This window comes from Esox lucius, chromosome 20 (genome assembly GCF_011004845.1).
Source record: "Esox lucius isolate fEsoLuc1 chromosome 20, fEsoLuc1.pri, whole genome shotgun sequence".
NCBI lineage: Eukaryota > Metazoa > Chordata > Actinopteri > Esociformes > Esocidae > Esox > Esox lucius.
The window spans coordinates 3,481,626-3,499,316 of record NC_047588.1 but is presented as its reverse complement, the minus strand read 5'-3'; the positions used below and the strand labels follow the sequence as shown (position 1 = coordinate 3,499,316).

General features: G+C 40.9%; 1 protein-coding gene across 2 annotated transcripts in view; it reads left to right on the top strand.

Moving 5' to 3' along the window:
* The first annotated feature begins 317 nt into the window (after positions 1 to 317).
* Positions 318 to 17,691, top strand: part of faxcb (failed axon connections homolog, metaxin like GST domain containing b) — a 32,364-nt gene continuing 14,990 nt past the window's right edge. The window contains exons 1-4 of one of the 2 annotated variants that reach the window (XM_010902047.5): positions 318 to 997; positions 1,810 to 1,931; positions 9,268 to 9,403; positions 10,024 to 10,220. In XM_010902047.5, coding sequence (XP_010900349.1) covers positions 962 to 997; positions 1,810 to 1,931; positions 9,268 to 9,403; positions 10,024 to 10,220 — 491 coding nt within the window. In that variant the 5' untranslated portion in view covers positions 318 to 961. Of the gene's footprint in view, positions 998 to 1,447; positions 1,932 to 9,267; positions 9,404 to 10,023; positions 10,221 to 17,691 lie in introns of those variants that run through there. The other variant, XM_010902046.5, reaches the window with a different exon arrangement.

Genomic DNA, 17,691 nt, shown 5'->3' with positions numbered 1-17,691 from the left:
ATACCATCTGGAAGAATTCTGGGCCTCATAAACAACTATTACAAAAGACAGCATGCATGTCATTTGATGCTGAAGTGGCCAATACAAAAGTATTAAGAACTATGCAAACTTTTGAACAGGGGTCAGTTCATTTTTTTTTTCCTTTGTTGTCATGTTTTGTTTTATGATTGTGCCATGCCATATGACCTGCAGTTGAATGTGAACCCCATACTCATGTTTTCTTTACAAATGGTACATATATATTACTAATTCTCCAAGGGTATGGCAAACTTTTGAGCACAACTGTATAAAATCAAATGTAATTGGTTTGCTAATAGTCTTAGTAATGAGCAATGTAAGAACATGCTGTCTCCTGCCATTTGAAAACTCTGGTCGGTATCTAGAAAACGAGACATGCAGTTCTGTCCAACTTTTTTCTTTTATAACGAAACTAACACGAGGCCTGTAGCTTAAATTGTTTGCGAGCTATAGAGCTTTGAATGTCTGAATATCTGTCAAATATCGAATGTCAAACTATCTTTACCATGGTTAATCAAACTCTTGATATGAGCGCTCGCTCACAATGCCGCGGGAGTGCGCACGCTTCGTGCAGCAGTATGGCTGCCCATTGAGGATTTTAGATACCATATATTTCAAGAAAAGCCGAATTTGCGTGAAGCTATAGCAAACGTATGACTGAATACGAATTACAACGACTATGAATCCTTTTGAAAGACATTTATGGGGTGCGATGCTGAGTTGTAACGGAACAGGTTTGGGAAGAGCAGAGCGCACGGATGCAGGCGGCACTGATTTTGCAAAGCTTACATTCGGGTGCCAGCGATGTGACGTTACTGGCCTTCCAGTATAGAACTCTTACTAAAGCTTTGTTTTTCAAGTAAAGTTGTTTCCCAGTTGTAAGTATGAACTATGATCCAAATAATCGCAACGGAAAACACATTTATCGGATGTATTCTCCAAAATGAAGACATTTGTACATATCCGAACTTGCTGCAGAGTGAGTACCTGACTATGGTTCCAATAGGCTAAAGCCTCCGCATTTAATTGGCTAATGTTGAAACAGCGTAACCCTGGATCTTGCATGCAGATATTGAAGGACCTATTTAAGTGTAATTTTTGTCATAACATTGTCCTAATAAAAACAACGTTGCTTAATTAATTGGTATTAAGAAATCATTAAACACAGTGTTTTTACAATAATTACATGGTGCTGCGTAGCCTGTTATTTAAGTATTTTCTGTTTACTGAAAATAATAGGCTTAAGTTATTTTCAATCTCTAAATAGCGAAATATTAAGATTATATTTAAGTAAAAACCATAGACAATAAGATATCATCCATCACCATACATTTTTCTGTTGATGGTTGTGTTTTCTTTGAGGATCAGATGTTTGGGGAGTGCTCATCGGTGACCAGATATTATGGGAATGCTCACGGTCTGATAACAACAGAGGCGCGGTGACATCACTCGTTTCCATTGGAACAGACAAAGGCTTCCGAGTGTTTACGGAGAATGCCGACCTCCGTGCGGGCACCATCAGGGCGGAAGATGTCTTTTTCTTCTGTTTGTCAGATAAAATAGCACATAATTATGCAGCGTAGCACTGTAGGGCAAAACGGATGAAGCTGAGTGCGGTTTGCAGGAGGACGCAAGCGGTGATTAAAAAAGAGAATGTGGCGTGCTGGTTTCGCCTCATCCCGACCGTGTGTAGTTGAACTCGGGCGGAATCATAGCCTGCCCTTGGGGTTATGTGGCTCCGCGGACGAGCCCCAATCTCTTTATGGCTATATCGTGGCAATCCCTTTACAGGACTACGGTGGAATCATGTCGGGATTGGGATCGGATTCTTGGTGGAAGAAGACTCTTTACATCACCGGTGGTGCCCTTCTTGCCGCTGCTGCCTACCTACTCCACGAGCTGCTTGCCATCAGGTACACTGGCAAAACATGTCACATGCAGTAATCTGCAAGGGCACTTTCTAAACATTATCTAGTTTGTGTTATGCTTAAGATGTTTTTCGTCTGCATAATCAAGCCTATAATATTCACAATAATGATCTAATGATGAAGTATCGCCCTCGAGGGTGGACTGGGGCTGTTTTTGGTGACACGCAATATGTTCTTTTGATAGACCTCCGAAAAAGGGTGGCTGTGGTTTGTTTACATTTCTTTTTATTTTGCCGATTAATTTCTCCCTGCGCTGTATATTAGTGCAGTGGTTGGATGAACTAGTCGCCCGGCCCCATGACATGAGATGGAAGAATATTCCTATGAATTTGGAAAATCACGCGTCAGGTGGTGTGCTATGTCATGTGATACAATCCACTTAAGCGTAAATCATTTTCCTTTTCACAGCACAGCAGCGGTGGCACGAACATTTACTTCCAAGGGCTTCAATAATCTTTCAAAGTGAGGATTAAGCCAGGTCTATTGTTTACGTGACGAACGACTCATCCCCACACAGTCGTCAATCAAGGATTTTGGCCTATATCATTGTATTCCGTACAATCTATCACACTGAAAGCACTGGCTTTGCATTTTCCTAATTTGGTATCTTCTGAATCACAACGTGTATGCCGAATGATATTGTATGATATTCTACCATTGCCACTTGACGCGTTGACAGTAAACAAGTAGCATGTGTTTGAACGCGGCACTTCTTCGAAGTGTTCTTAAGGGAAACCTGTTTTCTCCAAGGGAACCCTTCTGAATGTTATTAAAAGCCCTCAGTTGTGTTTTTCCATGGTCTGAATTTCAGCACCATTGAAAATAGACAGCGATGTAGCCTACATCGTTTAGAGGGGCTCAGCACCACTGTTCTATTGCCAGCGACATTTAAACACTTATACATTGTCAATCAGACATCAAATATTTAGCTGCAGTTCTTATATTGCTCTTAGAATAACGATTCAAAAAATGCTCTTATATCCATCATGATCTGCCAAATGGTACTTTTGAAATTATCTTTGGGAATCATGGAAAGAGGAGAGGGTCCATCAGGCTTGTTATCAGCTCAAAGTTCAAAAGGCAGCATTCGTGATGGTATGGGGGGAGCATTTGGGCACATGGCATGGGTGACTTGCACATCTGTGAAGGTACCATTAATGTTGAACAATATATTATAAGGAGCAACATATGCTGCCACCCAAACAACATATTTTTCAGGGAAGGCCTTGTTTATTTCAGCAAGGCAATGCCAAACCACATTTTGCACGTATTACAACAGCATGTCTCCGTAGTAAAATAGTCCGGGGGCTAAACTGGCCTGTCTGCAGTCCAAACCTCTCCCCCATTGAAAACATTTGGCATTATGAAGCGAAAAAGACAACAAAGGAGGCCCCAAACTGTTGAGCTGCTGAAATCCTATATCAAGAAAGACTGAGAAAACATTTCACTTTCAAAACTACAGCAACTGGTCTCCTCAGTTCCCAAACACTTACAGAGTATTGTTAAAAGAAGAGGTGATACAACACAGTGGTAAACATGCACCTGTGCAACTTTTTTGAAATGTATTACGGGCATCAAATTAAAAATGGGCATGCATTTTTCCAAAAACAATAACATTTCTCAGTTTCAACATTTGATATGTTGTCTTTGTACTGTTTTCAATAAAAAATAGGGATGCATGATTTGCACATAATTGCATTCTGTTTTTATTTGCATTTTATGCAGCGTCCCTACTTTTTTGCAAACGTGGTTGTACATAGTCCCCTTATTTACGGGCACCCAAAATATATTTGGACAATTGGCGTCACAACTTTTTCGTGTTAGGCAGGTTTGTTTGTTTGCTTGCATCATTAGTGCACACATGAGAGCTGTCAATGTTTAGGCTTTGCATTTGGAGTCTGTTACTGGTGTCTAAAAACAGATGGACCCAAAAAGTGTCAGTGCAAGTCAAACTGGCCAATGAATGTCAAATGACCTGCTATACCAACGAAGACCTCTATAGTGAGTGAACAAAGAATGCTCACCATAATCAAAAAAACAACAATAATGTTCCTGATCTGTCAAACAGTTCTATCTCCAGGAGGCAGGCGTGGATGTCTCAACCACTATCATTCACAGAACTTCACTAACCAAACTGCAGAGGCTGGACTGCAAGGTGAATATAATCACTTGTTAGCCTAAAAATAATGAAAAGAGCCTGCATAGTTCTGGAACAAGGTATTGTGGACTGATGAGGCTAATATTAAAACTTACCAGAGTGATGGCAAGAGGAAAGTGCAGAAAATACGAGAACTGACATACCAGTATTTAATTTCCCTAAAACTAAAGTTGACAGTCTGCTCTTGAATGTCTTAGTAATTTGTTTAATTTCAAATTCAGTTGAGTTCGGAATTGAGTCTAATTAAGTATGGACTGCCCTGTGTCTATACATTGAAATCCAATTTCATAGTTTTGGAAAATGTCTGTTAATGTAACTGACTCTGAAATGAATCAATACCTTCTGAGATGAGATAAATAATGTATAAAATGTCAGTCAGAACTTGGGTAAGTGCATTGCTGCATGCCCCTGGACAGTAAGCTATGTTTCATTAATAAACGGGCCATCTGCAGTCTCTACAACTATTTTGGAGCCATCATTATATTTACTTATAGATAATTACACACTTATGCAACCAGGTTATTGTAAGGTTTTTATTTTTCATTTTTCCTCTTCGAAGATTTCAGTTTGTTCTTCAATTGAATTGTTCACATTATAGATCACATTAAAAGTGGAAAAAGTTTTGACATGATTTATCTTTGTCTCATTCTTTTACATCACAAAAACCTGGCATTTTAACAGGGGCGTGTAGACTTTTTATATCTACTGTAGATACATATGGATAAATATATACATAAATATATACATCGTTTCAAACTATGATTTTGACATCATTGATAGTATGTCCTTGCATCTTTTGCTCTGTCTATGAATTTCAGAGGAATTACATTTGCCTAACTCCATTCCTCCATTATTTACAGAAACGGGGCAGAGATGATTTTTTATTGTTTCAGCTGCTGATTCCCTCCTTAAAGCCATTGAAAATCACCCACACTTAACCATTTATTGTTGTTTTATGACATGTATCTGGTGTTTGATTGATTGACAAGTTAACACTTGACAGGCTTGACTAGTTATTGCTTGCTAATGTTATTCATTAAAAAGAGGTCCTCAAACAAAATACCACCTTTTTATTTTACTTGGCTTACAGTTCCTGATCTTTTGGAAGCATTATATGAGGATTTGTCTATAGAGCATTAGAAGAGAGAAAACAAATTTATTGGCAGTGACACAGGTTTGGTTGTTTTGGCTCTGTACTCCAGCATATTGGATTTGCTTAAAAACAATGAATAAGAGGTTAAAGTGTGGACTTTCACCTTTAATATGAGGATATTTACTTTCATAAACTTTAACCTTGTAGGAATTACTGCCCTTTTTCTGGATGTTTCGCAGCATCTTTGTGTATGGTTGTCTTCAGCAAGTGAAGTGTGATTAACTTTGCCAGTCAAGAATATTCCAGTCTTTGGATTCTATAAAACTAGCTTTCAGTATGGTTGGAGTTATTGTCCAGCTGGAAGTTGAAGTGCTATCCAGTGAGCTTTAATTCATTTGGTTTGATCTGAGCAGACAAGATGTTTCTGTACTCTTCAGAATTAATCCTACTGCTACCATCAGCAGTTACCTCATCAATAAAGACTAGTGAGCTAGTTCCAGTGGTAGCCATACTTGTTCCAGTGGCAGCTATACCAAAATATAACAAATATAACACTTATTTCACAAATAGGTTGGTATGCCTGTTCCTTTGTCTCTCTACACTTTATTCTTACTATCACTCTGCCGCAAAACATTTTCCCTGAAATCTGCAGGGTCTTTTAGATTTTGTTTTAGGTCAGTCCCGAACAATATGTGCTGTGTGGCAGGGCACATTATCCTGCTGAAAGAGGTCACTGCCATCAGGTAATACCGTTGCCATGAAGGGGTGTACCTAGTCTGTAACAACGTTTAGATGGGTGGCACATGTCAAATTGACAACCACATGAATGCCCAGACCCAGGGCCTCCCAGCAACATTACCCAGAGCATCACACTCCCTCCACCGGCTTGTCATCACAGTGTATCCTGGTGCCATCACTTCCCCAGGTAAACAGTACACACGTACACGTGATGATATAAAATAAAACATGACTCCAGACCAGGTGACCTTCTTCCACTGCTCCAAGGTCCAGTTCTGACGATCGTGTGCCCATTGTAGGTGCTTTCAATGGTGGACTGGGGTCATCATGGGCACTCTGACCAGTCTTTGGCTAAGCAGCCCCAAACACTGCAGGGTACGATCAACCCTGTGTTGTGACACATTCCTCCCACAACCATCATTAACCTTTTCTGTGACTTGTGCCATAGTAGACCTTCTGTCTGTTCAATCCAAATGGGATAGCCTTCGTTGCCCTCGCGCATTGATGAGCCTTAGGAGCCCAACACCTTGTTGCCGGTTTGTGGTTTGTCCCTCCTCAAACCACTGTCGACTGGGAGCCTTGCCATTTCACAGATTATCTGACCCAGTCGTATGGCCATAACAATTTAGCCCTTGTCAGAGTTTGTCAGGTCTTTACTCCTGCCCATTTCTCCTGCATCAAGAAGAACTGTTGACCAGAAGAACTGATTGTTTGCTTACCATCTAATATACTCAGACCTTGACATGTGCCTTTGTTAGATGATCAACTTAATTTGCTTCACCTATAAGTAGCCATAATGCATTGGCTCATCAGTGTATTATACATCGAACAGCCATAACATTATGACCACCTGCCTAATATTGTCTAGGTCCCCCTTTTGCCACCAAAACAGCCCCAACCTGTCGAGGCATGGACTCTACTAGACATCTGAAGGTGTGCTGTGGTATCTGGCACCAAGACTTTAGTAGCAGATCCTTTAAGTCCTGTAAGTTGCGTGGTGGGGCCTCCATGGATTGGATGTCCAGAACATCCTGCAGATGCTCGATTAGATTGAGATCTGGGGAATTTGGAGACTAAGTCAACACCTTCAAGTTGTTTTTGTGTTCCTTAAACCATTCCTGAACCATTTTTGCTTTGTGGCAGGGCGCTTTTGGAAGTGGACAGGGGTCAGAATGGGCACCCCGACTTGTCTGCAGCTACGCAGCCCCATAAGCAAAAACTGCGATGCACTGTGTGTTCTGACACCTTTCTATCAGTACCAGCACTAACTTTTTCAGCAGTTTGAGCTACAGTAGCTTGTCTGTTGGATCTTACCACACGGGCCATACTTCACTCCCCAACTGCATCAGTGAGGCCTGTTGGCGGTTTCACTGCTTTTCCTTCCTTGGACCACTTTGATAGGTAGGTGCCACTGCAGACCGGGAACACCCCACAAAGGCTGCAGTTTTGGAGATGCTCTGACCCAGTCGTCTAGCCATCACAGTTTGGCCCTTGTCAAAGTCGCTCAGATCCTTCTAACACATCAACTTTGAGGGCAGAATGTTCACTTGCTATCTAATATATTCCACCCACTGACGTGCCATGATGACGAGATTATCAGTGTTATTCACTTCACCAGCCAGTGGTCACAATGTTTTAACAGTGTATACCAATGAAGCTTGTAATATGATCATGTTTTTCATGTTAATATCCTTCCCCTTTAGCCTTTGTTGACAGTGATAGTTGAAACTCCCTGATCTGACCAGCCCCAAAACTAATTTGTTCAGCCAGTGTACAAGGCAGTTAAAACCTTATTTCTCCAGGGTCTGTGTCTGTAATGGCAGAATCCCTGGCTGCGGCCCCATTCTTCTTGGGTGCCTCTAGAGAGAAGGGTATTCGCAATCAACATATTTCCAAATTCAAGGCGTAAAATACAACATTTGAAATAGGACAAATATATGCAGCCATATAATCATGATTATTATTCTCAGTGGATATGGTGTTGTAGGCCTAAGCGGTGACTTTAATATAGTGGGGGGACAGGTTGTTCTCTAAAACACAGAAGTCATCCCTCATCCTTCTCTCACCATGCTAGAAATGCCCCAGGTTTGACCGCCCAGTGAGATTAAGGTTGTTAAGGTTATATTAAGGTTGACTTTACCAAGGCAGTCCAATTAAAATATTTTCCCAACTAATTGATCTTCTCAAGTCAGATATTTTTCAGAACTTATATCGTTGGTTGTGAGACCAATTAGCAAAACCAAAAATGACTTATGCTGTTTTGTGGCCTCCAAGGTGAAGTGTTGGTCTGGGGGATTCTTTCATAACCCCAAGCTGACAACCATAGTTTAGGATTAAGACTTGACTGTGGCGCTAGCTGAGGAGTGGCTGGGAAAGTCCCATAGGTGAATTGGTAAACACCGCTCAGGAAGTGGGGAGGCATTGTCATTAGGGATTTCATGAGCACATCGCGACTCCCTAAGGCAGCTTGGATACCTAAATAGCTCGGCACGGATTTGCTTTAGAGGATAGTTACCAGCAATCATCAACAATTCGTAAGAGGGAGGAAGCATTAAAAGAATTGTGTAAATGCAGTCTACTCACTGATCTCCTCCAATCAGGGTAAGCCATCGGATATAATTCTCAACACAAAATTACCCTGGAACATGTTGTGGAAATTCTTGAACTGATGTATAGTATACTTGTACTATACATGTATAAATGGCTTACTAGTTAAAGGACAGAGTCCCCATGTTTGGATAAGGAAAGGAATGTGGTAGAGAGGGATCTGGTGTTTGCATAGGGGGCATTCTTGACCGGCACCAGCGGACTAGAGGGCTACTCATAAATCTGTATAACCCTTTTGTGTCTATCTGTTGTTTGTCCAGATATTGTGACTCTTCAAGAGTTACCCATGTGAGGGAGGACAGCCTGTTCCTTGTGTGAAGCCCAGGATATGTGATGGAACAAGGGGAATGTGTTTTATTGACATAAGACAGATGGGCAGCATCTTACCACACCCCTTTTTCCTCTATAAAGACTAACTGTTCAAGTATTAAGTTAGATACTCCTCGGGATGATTGTTTTTGTAAGCGTTTGACGCTTACAAAGCGTCTCTCTATTTGCAAATAAATGTATATTGTGCAAGAGAATTTTGTTTCTGTCCTTACTCCTTTAAAAGTTCTGATCGATGAAATTGCCATCACAAACAGCTTTAGCATTGTCATTCATGATGACTTCTAGACTGAAAAATAATCTATTTGACAGCCAATGTTTTATGTAACTGCTGTTGGTACAGTTGGAACTAGATCACCACTTTTCAGTAAGCAGTTTTCTCCCCGGGTGTTTGCCAGGAAGGAGCAGGAGTTGGACTCTAAAGATGCCATTATCCTCCACCAGTTCTCCAGGCCAAATACAGGGGTCCCTAGCCTCTCACCATTCTGCCTCAAGATGGAGACCTACCTACGCATGGTGGACCTGCCCTACCAGGTAAAATACTGTGCTTGAAGTCCCATCCCTAATAGCACAAGACATTCAAAAGAAAAAGACACCTGTGATAGAAATTTGAAACTGAGAAGCAAAATATTTTCATTATTATTTTATATGACATTGGCAGTTAAGTGTTCATATTCATTTTGTATAGTGGTTTCATTTAGTATGCTGTGACCTAGGTAAATGAGTAATTAACAGACCATAGGTCCTCTATGTATCTGTTGAAGAGATCTTAGCTTGACCAGAGATTGCCCTGGCATCTGTTCTGTAATTATGTGTGTGAGTTATATGAGTCAAGTTGTTACAAAGATGCCTGTTGCACCTAGATTCTTTGATTACTCTGAGTCCGGTCATACTAGGTGGCCGTATTTTGATTATGCGCATGTAACATTTAAAAACCTTTATAGAACTTTGGACTCGAGGCCGATATAATTTTCTTTTAGACACCCATCCCTCGGACAACAAAAACAACTTTTAAAGGAGATTTTCCATTGAGCATGCTTTCAAGTCTATGACCAGGCCATACTCTCTGTGTTTAAAACAAACCGATCTTTCCCAGATATTTAGATACAAAAGGGTCTCAATTTGCTGAAACCCCTCCTGTTTTTCCCTTTCAGAACTACTTTGATGGAAAGCTGTCACCGCAGGGCAAGATGCCATGGATCGAATACAATAAGCAGCAGGTATCTGGGTCAGAGTTCATCATTGACTTCCTAGAGGAGAAGCTGGGAGTCAACCTCAACAAGAACCTCAGTCCCCAGGATAGGGCTGTGTCCCGGGCGGTCACCAAGATGGTGGAAGAGCACTTCTACTGGTGAGTTCATCGTTATTCCCACAGGTTCTTCACTGCTACATTTATAAATTACAGACTCACTCACGTTTTTATTACGGGAACCCTTTTTAATTGGTGGTTCTGAGTGGACACTGCTAGATAACAGCGTCTGATGACTGACTAAAATGTCAATATAAAATGCATGGTTGCTGGGCATCCGTCCAGGTGAGGCCTCTGCTCGGAAGTCACTCAGTCAATCACTCAGTCAATTGATCACTTAGTCAAATGTTTTTGTCCCCAGAAAGTAATGGAGTTTTCATTACAAAGCAATAATACAAGTTCAAACCAATATGTCCGTACACAATTTCAATATATACAGCGAGGGGAAAAAAGTATTTGATCCCCTGCTGATTTTGTATGTTTGCCCACTGACAAAAAAAGGATCAGTCTATAATTTTAATGGTAGGTTTATTTGAACAGCAAGAGAGAGAATAACAACAAAAAAATCCTGAAAAATGCTTGTTAAAAATGTTATAAATTGATTTGCCTTTTAATGAGTGAAATAAGTATTCGACCCCTCTGCAAAACATGACTTGTTGGCAATCACAGAGGTCTTGTAGTTGGCCACCAGGTTTGCACACATCTCAGGAGGGATTTTTGTCCCACTCCTCTTTGCAGATCTTCTCCATTAAGGTTTCAAGGCTGACTGTTGTCACCGTCTCACCAAGCTGCTTGGTGATGGTCTTGTAGCCCTTTCCAGCCTTGTGTAGGTCTACAATCCCTGATATCCTTGGACAGCTCTTTGGTCTTGGCCATGGTGGAGAGTTTGGAATCTGATTGATTGATTGCTTCTGTGGACAGGTGTCTTTTATACAGGTAACAAAAGTGTGCTCCTAATCTCAGCTCGTTACCTGTATAAAAGACACCTGGAAGCCAGATGTCTTTCAGATTGAGAGCGGATCAAATCCTTATTTCACTCATTAAAATGCAAATCAATTTATAAAATGTAGGACATTTTTTTTTGACATTTTTTTTGTTATTCTGTCAAATATACACTGTTCAAATAAACCTAACATTAAAGTTATAGACTGATCATTTCTTTGTCAGTGGGCAAACGTACAAAATCAGCAGGGGATCAAATAATTTTTTCCCTCACTGTACATTCAATACACACTTATTTAAATTAGCATAGCCAGTTCAGCCAGGAAATCCAAGTGGTAATTGGTCAGCTACTCATCAAGTGACGCAGGATTGCTATTATCATGTCAGATTGAAACCTGTCTTTATTACCATCAGGTTACTCACTCAGTCGGTTGTTGAGCTTGTAATAGCATGCGGGTGCACGCCCACCCACCACCCCTGCCTTCGCCTGTTCGATTCTGTGTTCCTTGTCCATCTGGTCATACTCTGACCTGGACAAGGTTTAATAGACTCTGGACAGAGCCTAGATTTAATTATTATAACTTGTACTCCTAATATTCACCCGGCGCCGCTAGAAGAGGACTGGTCACCCCTCTGAGCCTGGTTCCTCTCTAGGTTTCCAAAATGTTGACCTTCTTAGAGTTTCGGGCTAGGTGTTTTGTAAAAGCACTTTGTGACAACTGCTGATTTAAAAAGGGCTTTATAAATAACTTTGATTGTTCCTTGTTTGGGGATTGGTACTGCATACCTTGCTTATTGCCATGGGAATTTCATAAACAATAACAAGGTATGTTATTGTGGTATTATCATATACCCGATCTATCACAACGATGAACGAGTGTGGACCCAAATGCGGACACAGAGGCAGAGGAGGGCGGTCCAAAGTATTTATTGAACAACCAGGCAGTGGGCAGGCTCGTAGTGGTGGACAGGCAGGGTTCGTTATCGGACGATCAGATGGTCGAAGGTACAGGAGTGGGCAGGCAGGCTCGTGGTGGGGGACAGGCAGTGTTTGTTGTCGGGCGTTCGGATGGTCGAAGGTACAGGAGAGGGCAGGCAGGCTCGTGGTGGGGGACAGGCAAGGGTCGTAACCGGGGAATGGAAGGACAGGTAGACTGGATGATGCACACATAGAACGCTGGAAACGACTGTACGGGACAAGACGATCTGGCAACTGCCAAACAGAGAACAGGGTTTAAATACACAGGGCTAATAGGGAACCGGGAACACCTGGTGAGGGGCGGGGACAAGACAACAGGTGAAACACATCAGGGTGTGACAGGTTCATGTGATGGCAATGAGTTACTGTAAAGGAGCATAACATAATGCCAAGACTTGCATGTACAGGGCTGTACATAAGATCTCTAATAAATGGTTAAACTCATACGTGGTGTTTTCTGTCTGAACAAATGTAAAGGCTAAACATATTCCACAAACCCATGTAATAAACACATTAAATAAGAACCACCCTGTTTCCAAAAATGTGGGATGCTGCATAAATTGCAAAAAAAAAGAGAATCCAGTGATGTGCAAATTTTATTATATGCAAAATACATTTTTTATGATGCAAATTATTTAGTTGTGAAACTAAGAAATGTTATTGTTTTTGGGAAAATACATGTCCATTTTGAATTAGATGCCAGCAACATGTTTTTCAAAATGTTGGGACAGGGGCATGTTTACCACTGTGTTGCATCTCCTCTTCTTTTAACAATACTCCGTAAGCGTATGGGAACTGAGGAGACCAGTTGCTGTAGTTCTGAAAGTGAAATGTATTTCCATTCTTGCTTGATATAGGATTTCAGCTGCTCAAAAGTTCAGTGTCTCTTTTGTGGTATTTTTCGTTTAATAATGCACCAAATGTTTTCAGTTGGGGACAGGTCAGTTAAGCACCATGGAGTCTTTTACTATTACTTTTACTATGGAGTCATGCTGTTGTAATACGTGCAGAATGTGGTTTGACATTGCCTTCACAGATGTGCAAGTCTACCCATGCTATGTGAACAGATGCTGGCTTTTAAACTGTGTGCTGATAACAAGCCAGATGGTCCCTCTCTTCTTTAGCCTGGAGGGCGCAGCATCTGTGATTCCCCAAAATAATTTCACATTTTCATTCGTCAGACCACAGGACAATTTTCCCCTTTGCCTCAGTCTATCTTAAATCAGCTCGGGCCCAGAGAAGATGGCAGCGTTTCTGGATCTTGTTTGTGTACGGTTTCTTTTTTGCATGGTAGAGTTTTAACTTGCATTTGTGGATGCAGCGACTTCCTGTGTTCATAGACAATGGTTTTCGGGAAGTGTTCCTGAGGCCATGCAGTAATGTTCACTACAGAGTCTTGTCTGTTTTTAATGCAGTGTCAGTTTTTAATGTGGGCCCAAAGATTATGGCCTTCCAATATTGGTTTTCGGGCTTTTCCCTTGTGTACAGAGATTTCTCTGGATTCTCTGAGTCTTTTAATGATATTATGTACTGTAGATTATGAGATCCTCAAACTCTTTGTAATTTTACGTTGAGAAATGTTATAGTTAAATTGTTGCACTATTTGCCTGCACAGTCTTTCACAAAGTGGTGGACCCTTCCCCATCTTTACTTCTGAATGACTCCTCCTCGCTGGGATGCAAATTTTATACCTAGTCATGTTACTGACCTGTTGGGATTTGACCTAATTAGTTGTGAGATATTTAACCTTTTATTTTATTTTTTTGCATTACACAACTTTTCCAGTCTTTTTTTGCCCCTGTCCCAACTTTTTTGAAACGTGTTTTGGCATGAAATTCACAGTGGGCATACACTGCATGCACAATAATTCTGATCGTATTATTATTTCTATGCACATTTTCCAACCCCAAACCATATAAACCTGAATGCTCATTGGATTGAATAATTTTCAGGTGACATGTATTTGTGTAATGTGTGGCAACAGTGAATAACACCTTATATCAAGGTGTGCATAATTATTAGGCAGCTTCATGACCTCAGGTAAAATGGGCCATAAAAGAGATTTAACTGGCACTGAAAAGTCATAAGTTGTAAAATGCTTTTTAGACAGATTCAACACTCTTGAAATGTCTAAACTATTGCGGCGTGACCACCGGACACTCAAAGTTTTGTTGCGAATAGTCAACTGGGGTGCAAAAAATGCATAGAGAAGAAAAGATGCAAATAACTGCAAAAGACTTGAGACGAATTAAACGTGAAGCTACCAGGAACCCATTATACTCCAGTGCCACCATATTCAGAATTGCAACCTACTTGGAGTATCCAGAAGTACAAGGTGTCAAGTGCTCAGAGACATGGCCACGGTCTGGAAGGCTGGAAGAAGACAACCACTGAATAAGATTCACACGTTGAAGCGTATAGATTGGGCAAAGTAATACCTGAAGACAGATTTTTCAAAGGTTTTATGGACAGATTAAATGAGAGTGGATCTTGATGATGGACCAGATTAGCCATCACTAATGGACATAGAGCACTACTTTGAGGCACCAGCCAGGTGGAGGAGGGGTACTGGTATGGGCTGCTATCATTAAGGATGAGGTAGTTGGACCTTTTCGGGTTGAAGATGGACTGAAACTCAACTCTCATACTCACTGCCAGTTTCGGGAAGATACTTTCTTCAAGCAGTGGTACAGGAAGAAGCCCTCAGCATTCAAGAAGGCCATGTTCTTTATCCAGGACAATGCTCCATCACATGCATCCAAGTACTCCACTGCTTGGCTAGCAAGCAAGGGCCTCAAAGATGCCCGAATAATGAAATGGCCCCCTTCCTTACCTGAATTAAATCCTATTGAGAATGTGTGGACCCTTTTCAAACGTAAGATTTACAGTCAGGGAAGACCTCTTTGAACAGCATTAGGGAGGCTGTGGTTGCTGCTTCAGTGAAAGTTGTATTGAAAAGAGGGGTGGCCTTATCGGTCGCTGAATATATTGAAAGGCCAGAAATTTTATTTAATTTTCAAGTGAGTTGGATAAATTATTTTTGTAATTTAGCCTAATAATTCTGCTCACTAATTGTTGCCTAATAATTCTGCATTCTTATGTATTCCCCTGAGAAATAAAAAAAAATCCTTTGTTAAATATTCAGGTTTGAGGTTGAATTATATTTTGGATTGACTGAGAGCTTTGTGTTTGTTCAACAATAAAATAAATCTTGAGGAATACGATTTGCCTAATAATTGTGCACGCAGTGTATTTCTTTGAAGAAACAATAACATTTCTCAGTTTCAACATTTCATATGTTGTCTTCATGCTATTTTCTATTGAAAATACGGTTTAAATGATTTGCACATCATTGCAGCACACTTTGGTTTTTCCTAACATTTTACACAGCGTCCCAACTGTTTTGGAAACTGAGTGGTATTAAATTATTGTGACTCTGATCACTAGTGCAGAGATGATCAAGATGATGGTTACAGATGATAAGAGAACTATGCAATCCAATTCCTGGGGATACGAACCTTCTGCCATACCGCAGTATCTCAACCAACTAGTTAACCACTGAAGCAACTGAAAAATGTCAATTCAATGTTTATATACTACCCATTCCATGAACCTTAATTTTTTTTGTTTATCCATTCAGATGTGTATCCTATGTATCATACAAATCCTTTTGACCTGTACTGTATGTGTCTTATATGATGTAATTTGAATACTATTTGTTGCTTCAGTGCTTTGTAAACACGTCTCTCTGTTTCTGTGTCTTAGTCCAGATGTAAAGCATTAGTTGTTAATGTGGTAAAAGTTTTAAACAGACACCACCCAGGAAGTCGTGGATTGGAATGTGTCCGTTGATGTCGTAGTGGCATGAGTGATCGTAAAACATGTTGGATTATTACAGATAGATTAAAAGGCTCCCGTCTTCCTTTCTTGTCAGCCTCTCTGCATGCATGTTAGCTCCAACCTCAAATCTCTGGAGAACTGCTATCTTTGATACTCGTAATGCAGCTGTATACTCCCTATACGTATTTCATTCATCTGTTACATTAATTAGTTGACATCATTTATGAAACGGGTCAAAATCCACTTCCATCGCCAGTCAGATCAAAACCACACTAAGCTCAACCCAGTAGTCATATACACCTGTTTCAGCCCCAATCCTAACCCACATCTGCCATTATCTATCTCCGACCACACCCATAATGTGGTATTGGGTGTCAAATTGCTTGGCGTGGCATTTCCACCAAAGATAAACAAATGCTTCAGCCTTTCCACCGAAGGTCTTCTGACAGTCTGTGCCTGCATTGTCTGTTCAGCGCTTGAGCACTGCGCTCCAGTATGGCTCTGTCATCTCACAGCCCGGCAACAACACCCTTATCACGTGTTCTCACGCACTGTGCACATCTCAAGCAGAACCAGCAGAGCAATGAATGGAGAGCTGTTCTATATCAAAAATGACCTCCATCAGCATTTGACATGGTTATAGCAACTAACCATCTCTCCCTTTCTCTCTCCCTCTCCAATTTCTCAATGACTTCCGATTGCCCCTGTCTCTTTCGCTGCCCCACTCTCCTTCAACACTCTCCCCCTGTCAAGCTATGTTTAGAATTCCATTGGGCTATTGATTGCATTATTTATGACTGTGCCTTGGTCTGTGAGATACAGTGTGTTTCTTGCCTTGGTCTGTGTGATACAGTGTGTTTCTGGCCTTGGTCTGTGTGATACAGTGTGTTTCTGGCATGGTCTGTATGATACAGTGTGTTTCTGGCCTTGGTCTGTGAGACAGTGTGTTTCTGGCCTTGGTCTGTGAGATAAAGTATGTTTTCGAGGCAGAGTTGCACAGAAAAATACTTATTTCAGACTGGCCCATAAAAATAAAATATTATGTTGGGCAAAAGAACAGACACCAGACAGAGGAAGAACTCTGCCTAGGAGGCCAGCATGACAGAGTCACCTCTTCACTTTTGAAGTTGAAATTGGTGTTTTGCGGGTACTATTTAATTCTCAAACTAGAAACTCTAATATATTTGTCCTTTTGCTCAGTTGTACACTGGGGCCTCCCACTCCTTTTTCTATTCTGGTTAGAGACAGTTTGCGCTCTTTGGAGAAGGGAGTAATACACAATATTGTACGACATCTTCCGTTTCTTGGCTGTTTCTCACATGGAATAGCCTTCATTTCTCAGAACAAGAATAGACTGATGAGTTTCATAAAAGTTCTTTGTTTCTGGCCGTTTTGAGCCTGTAATCAAACCCACAAACGCTGAAACACAAAACACTGAAGATACTGAATTACCTAAAGATAATTCAGAAACCAAGTCACGTTTATAATGCCTTAAAGACAGTTTACTGAAAAAGGACTTTTCAGAATATTTAAGCAATACGTATTAACGCCCTCCTGCAAAAGTCAGAAAAGCTGTAATTTAAGCTCTGATTTTTATACAGCCAAAGACTGCAGGGCCTTAATATAAGTTCTGGTTTGAATGCCCCACTGCAAAAGACTGCAGGGCCTTAATATAAGTTCTGGTTTGAATGCCCCACTGCAAAAGACTGCAGGGCCTTCCCATTAACAGGATTCTGGTTACATGCCCTACCGCAAAAGATGGCAGGGACTTTATTAGAGTATATACACTTAAAGAGAACAGACACCTACCTT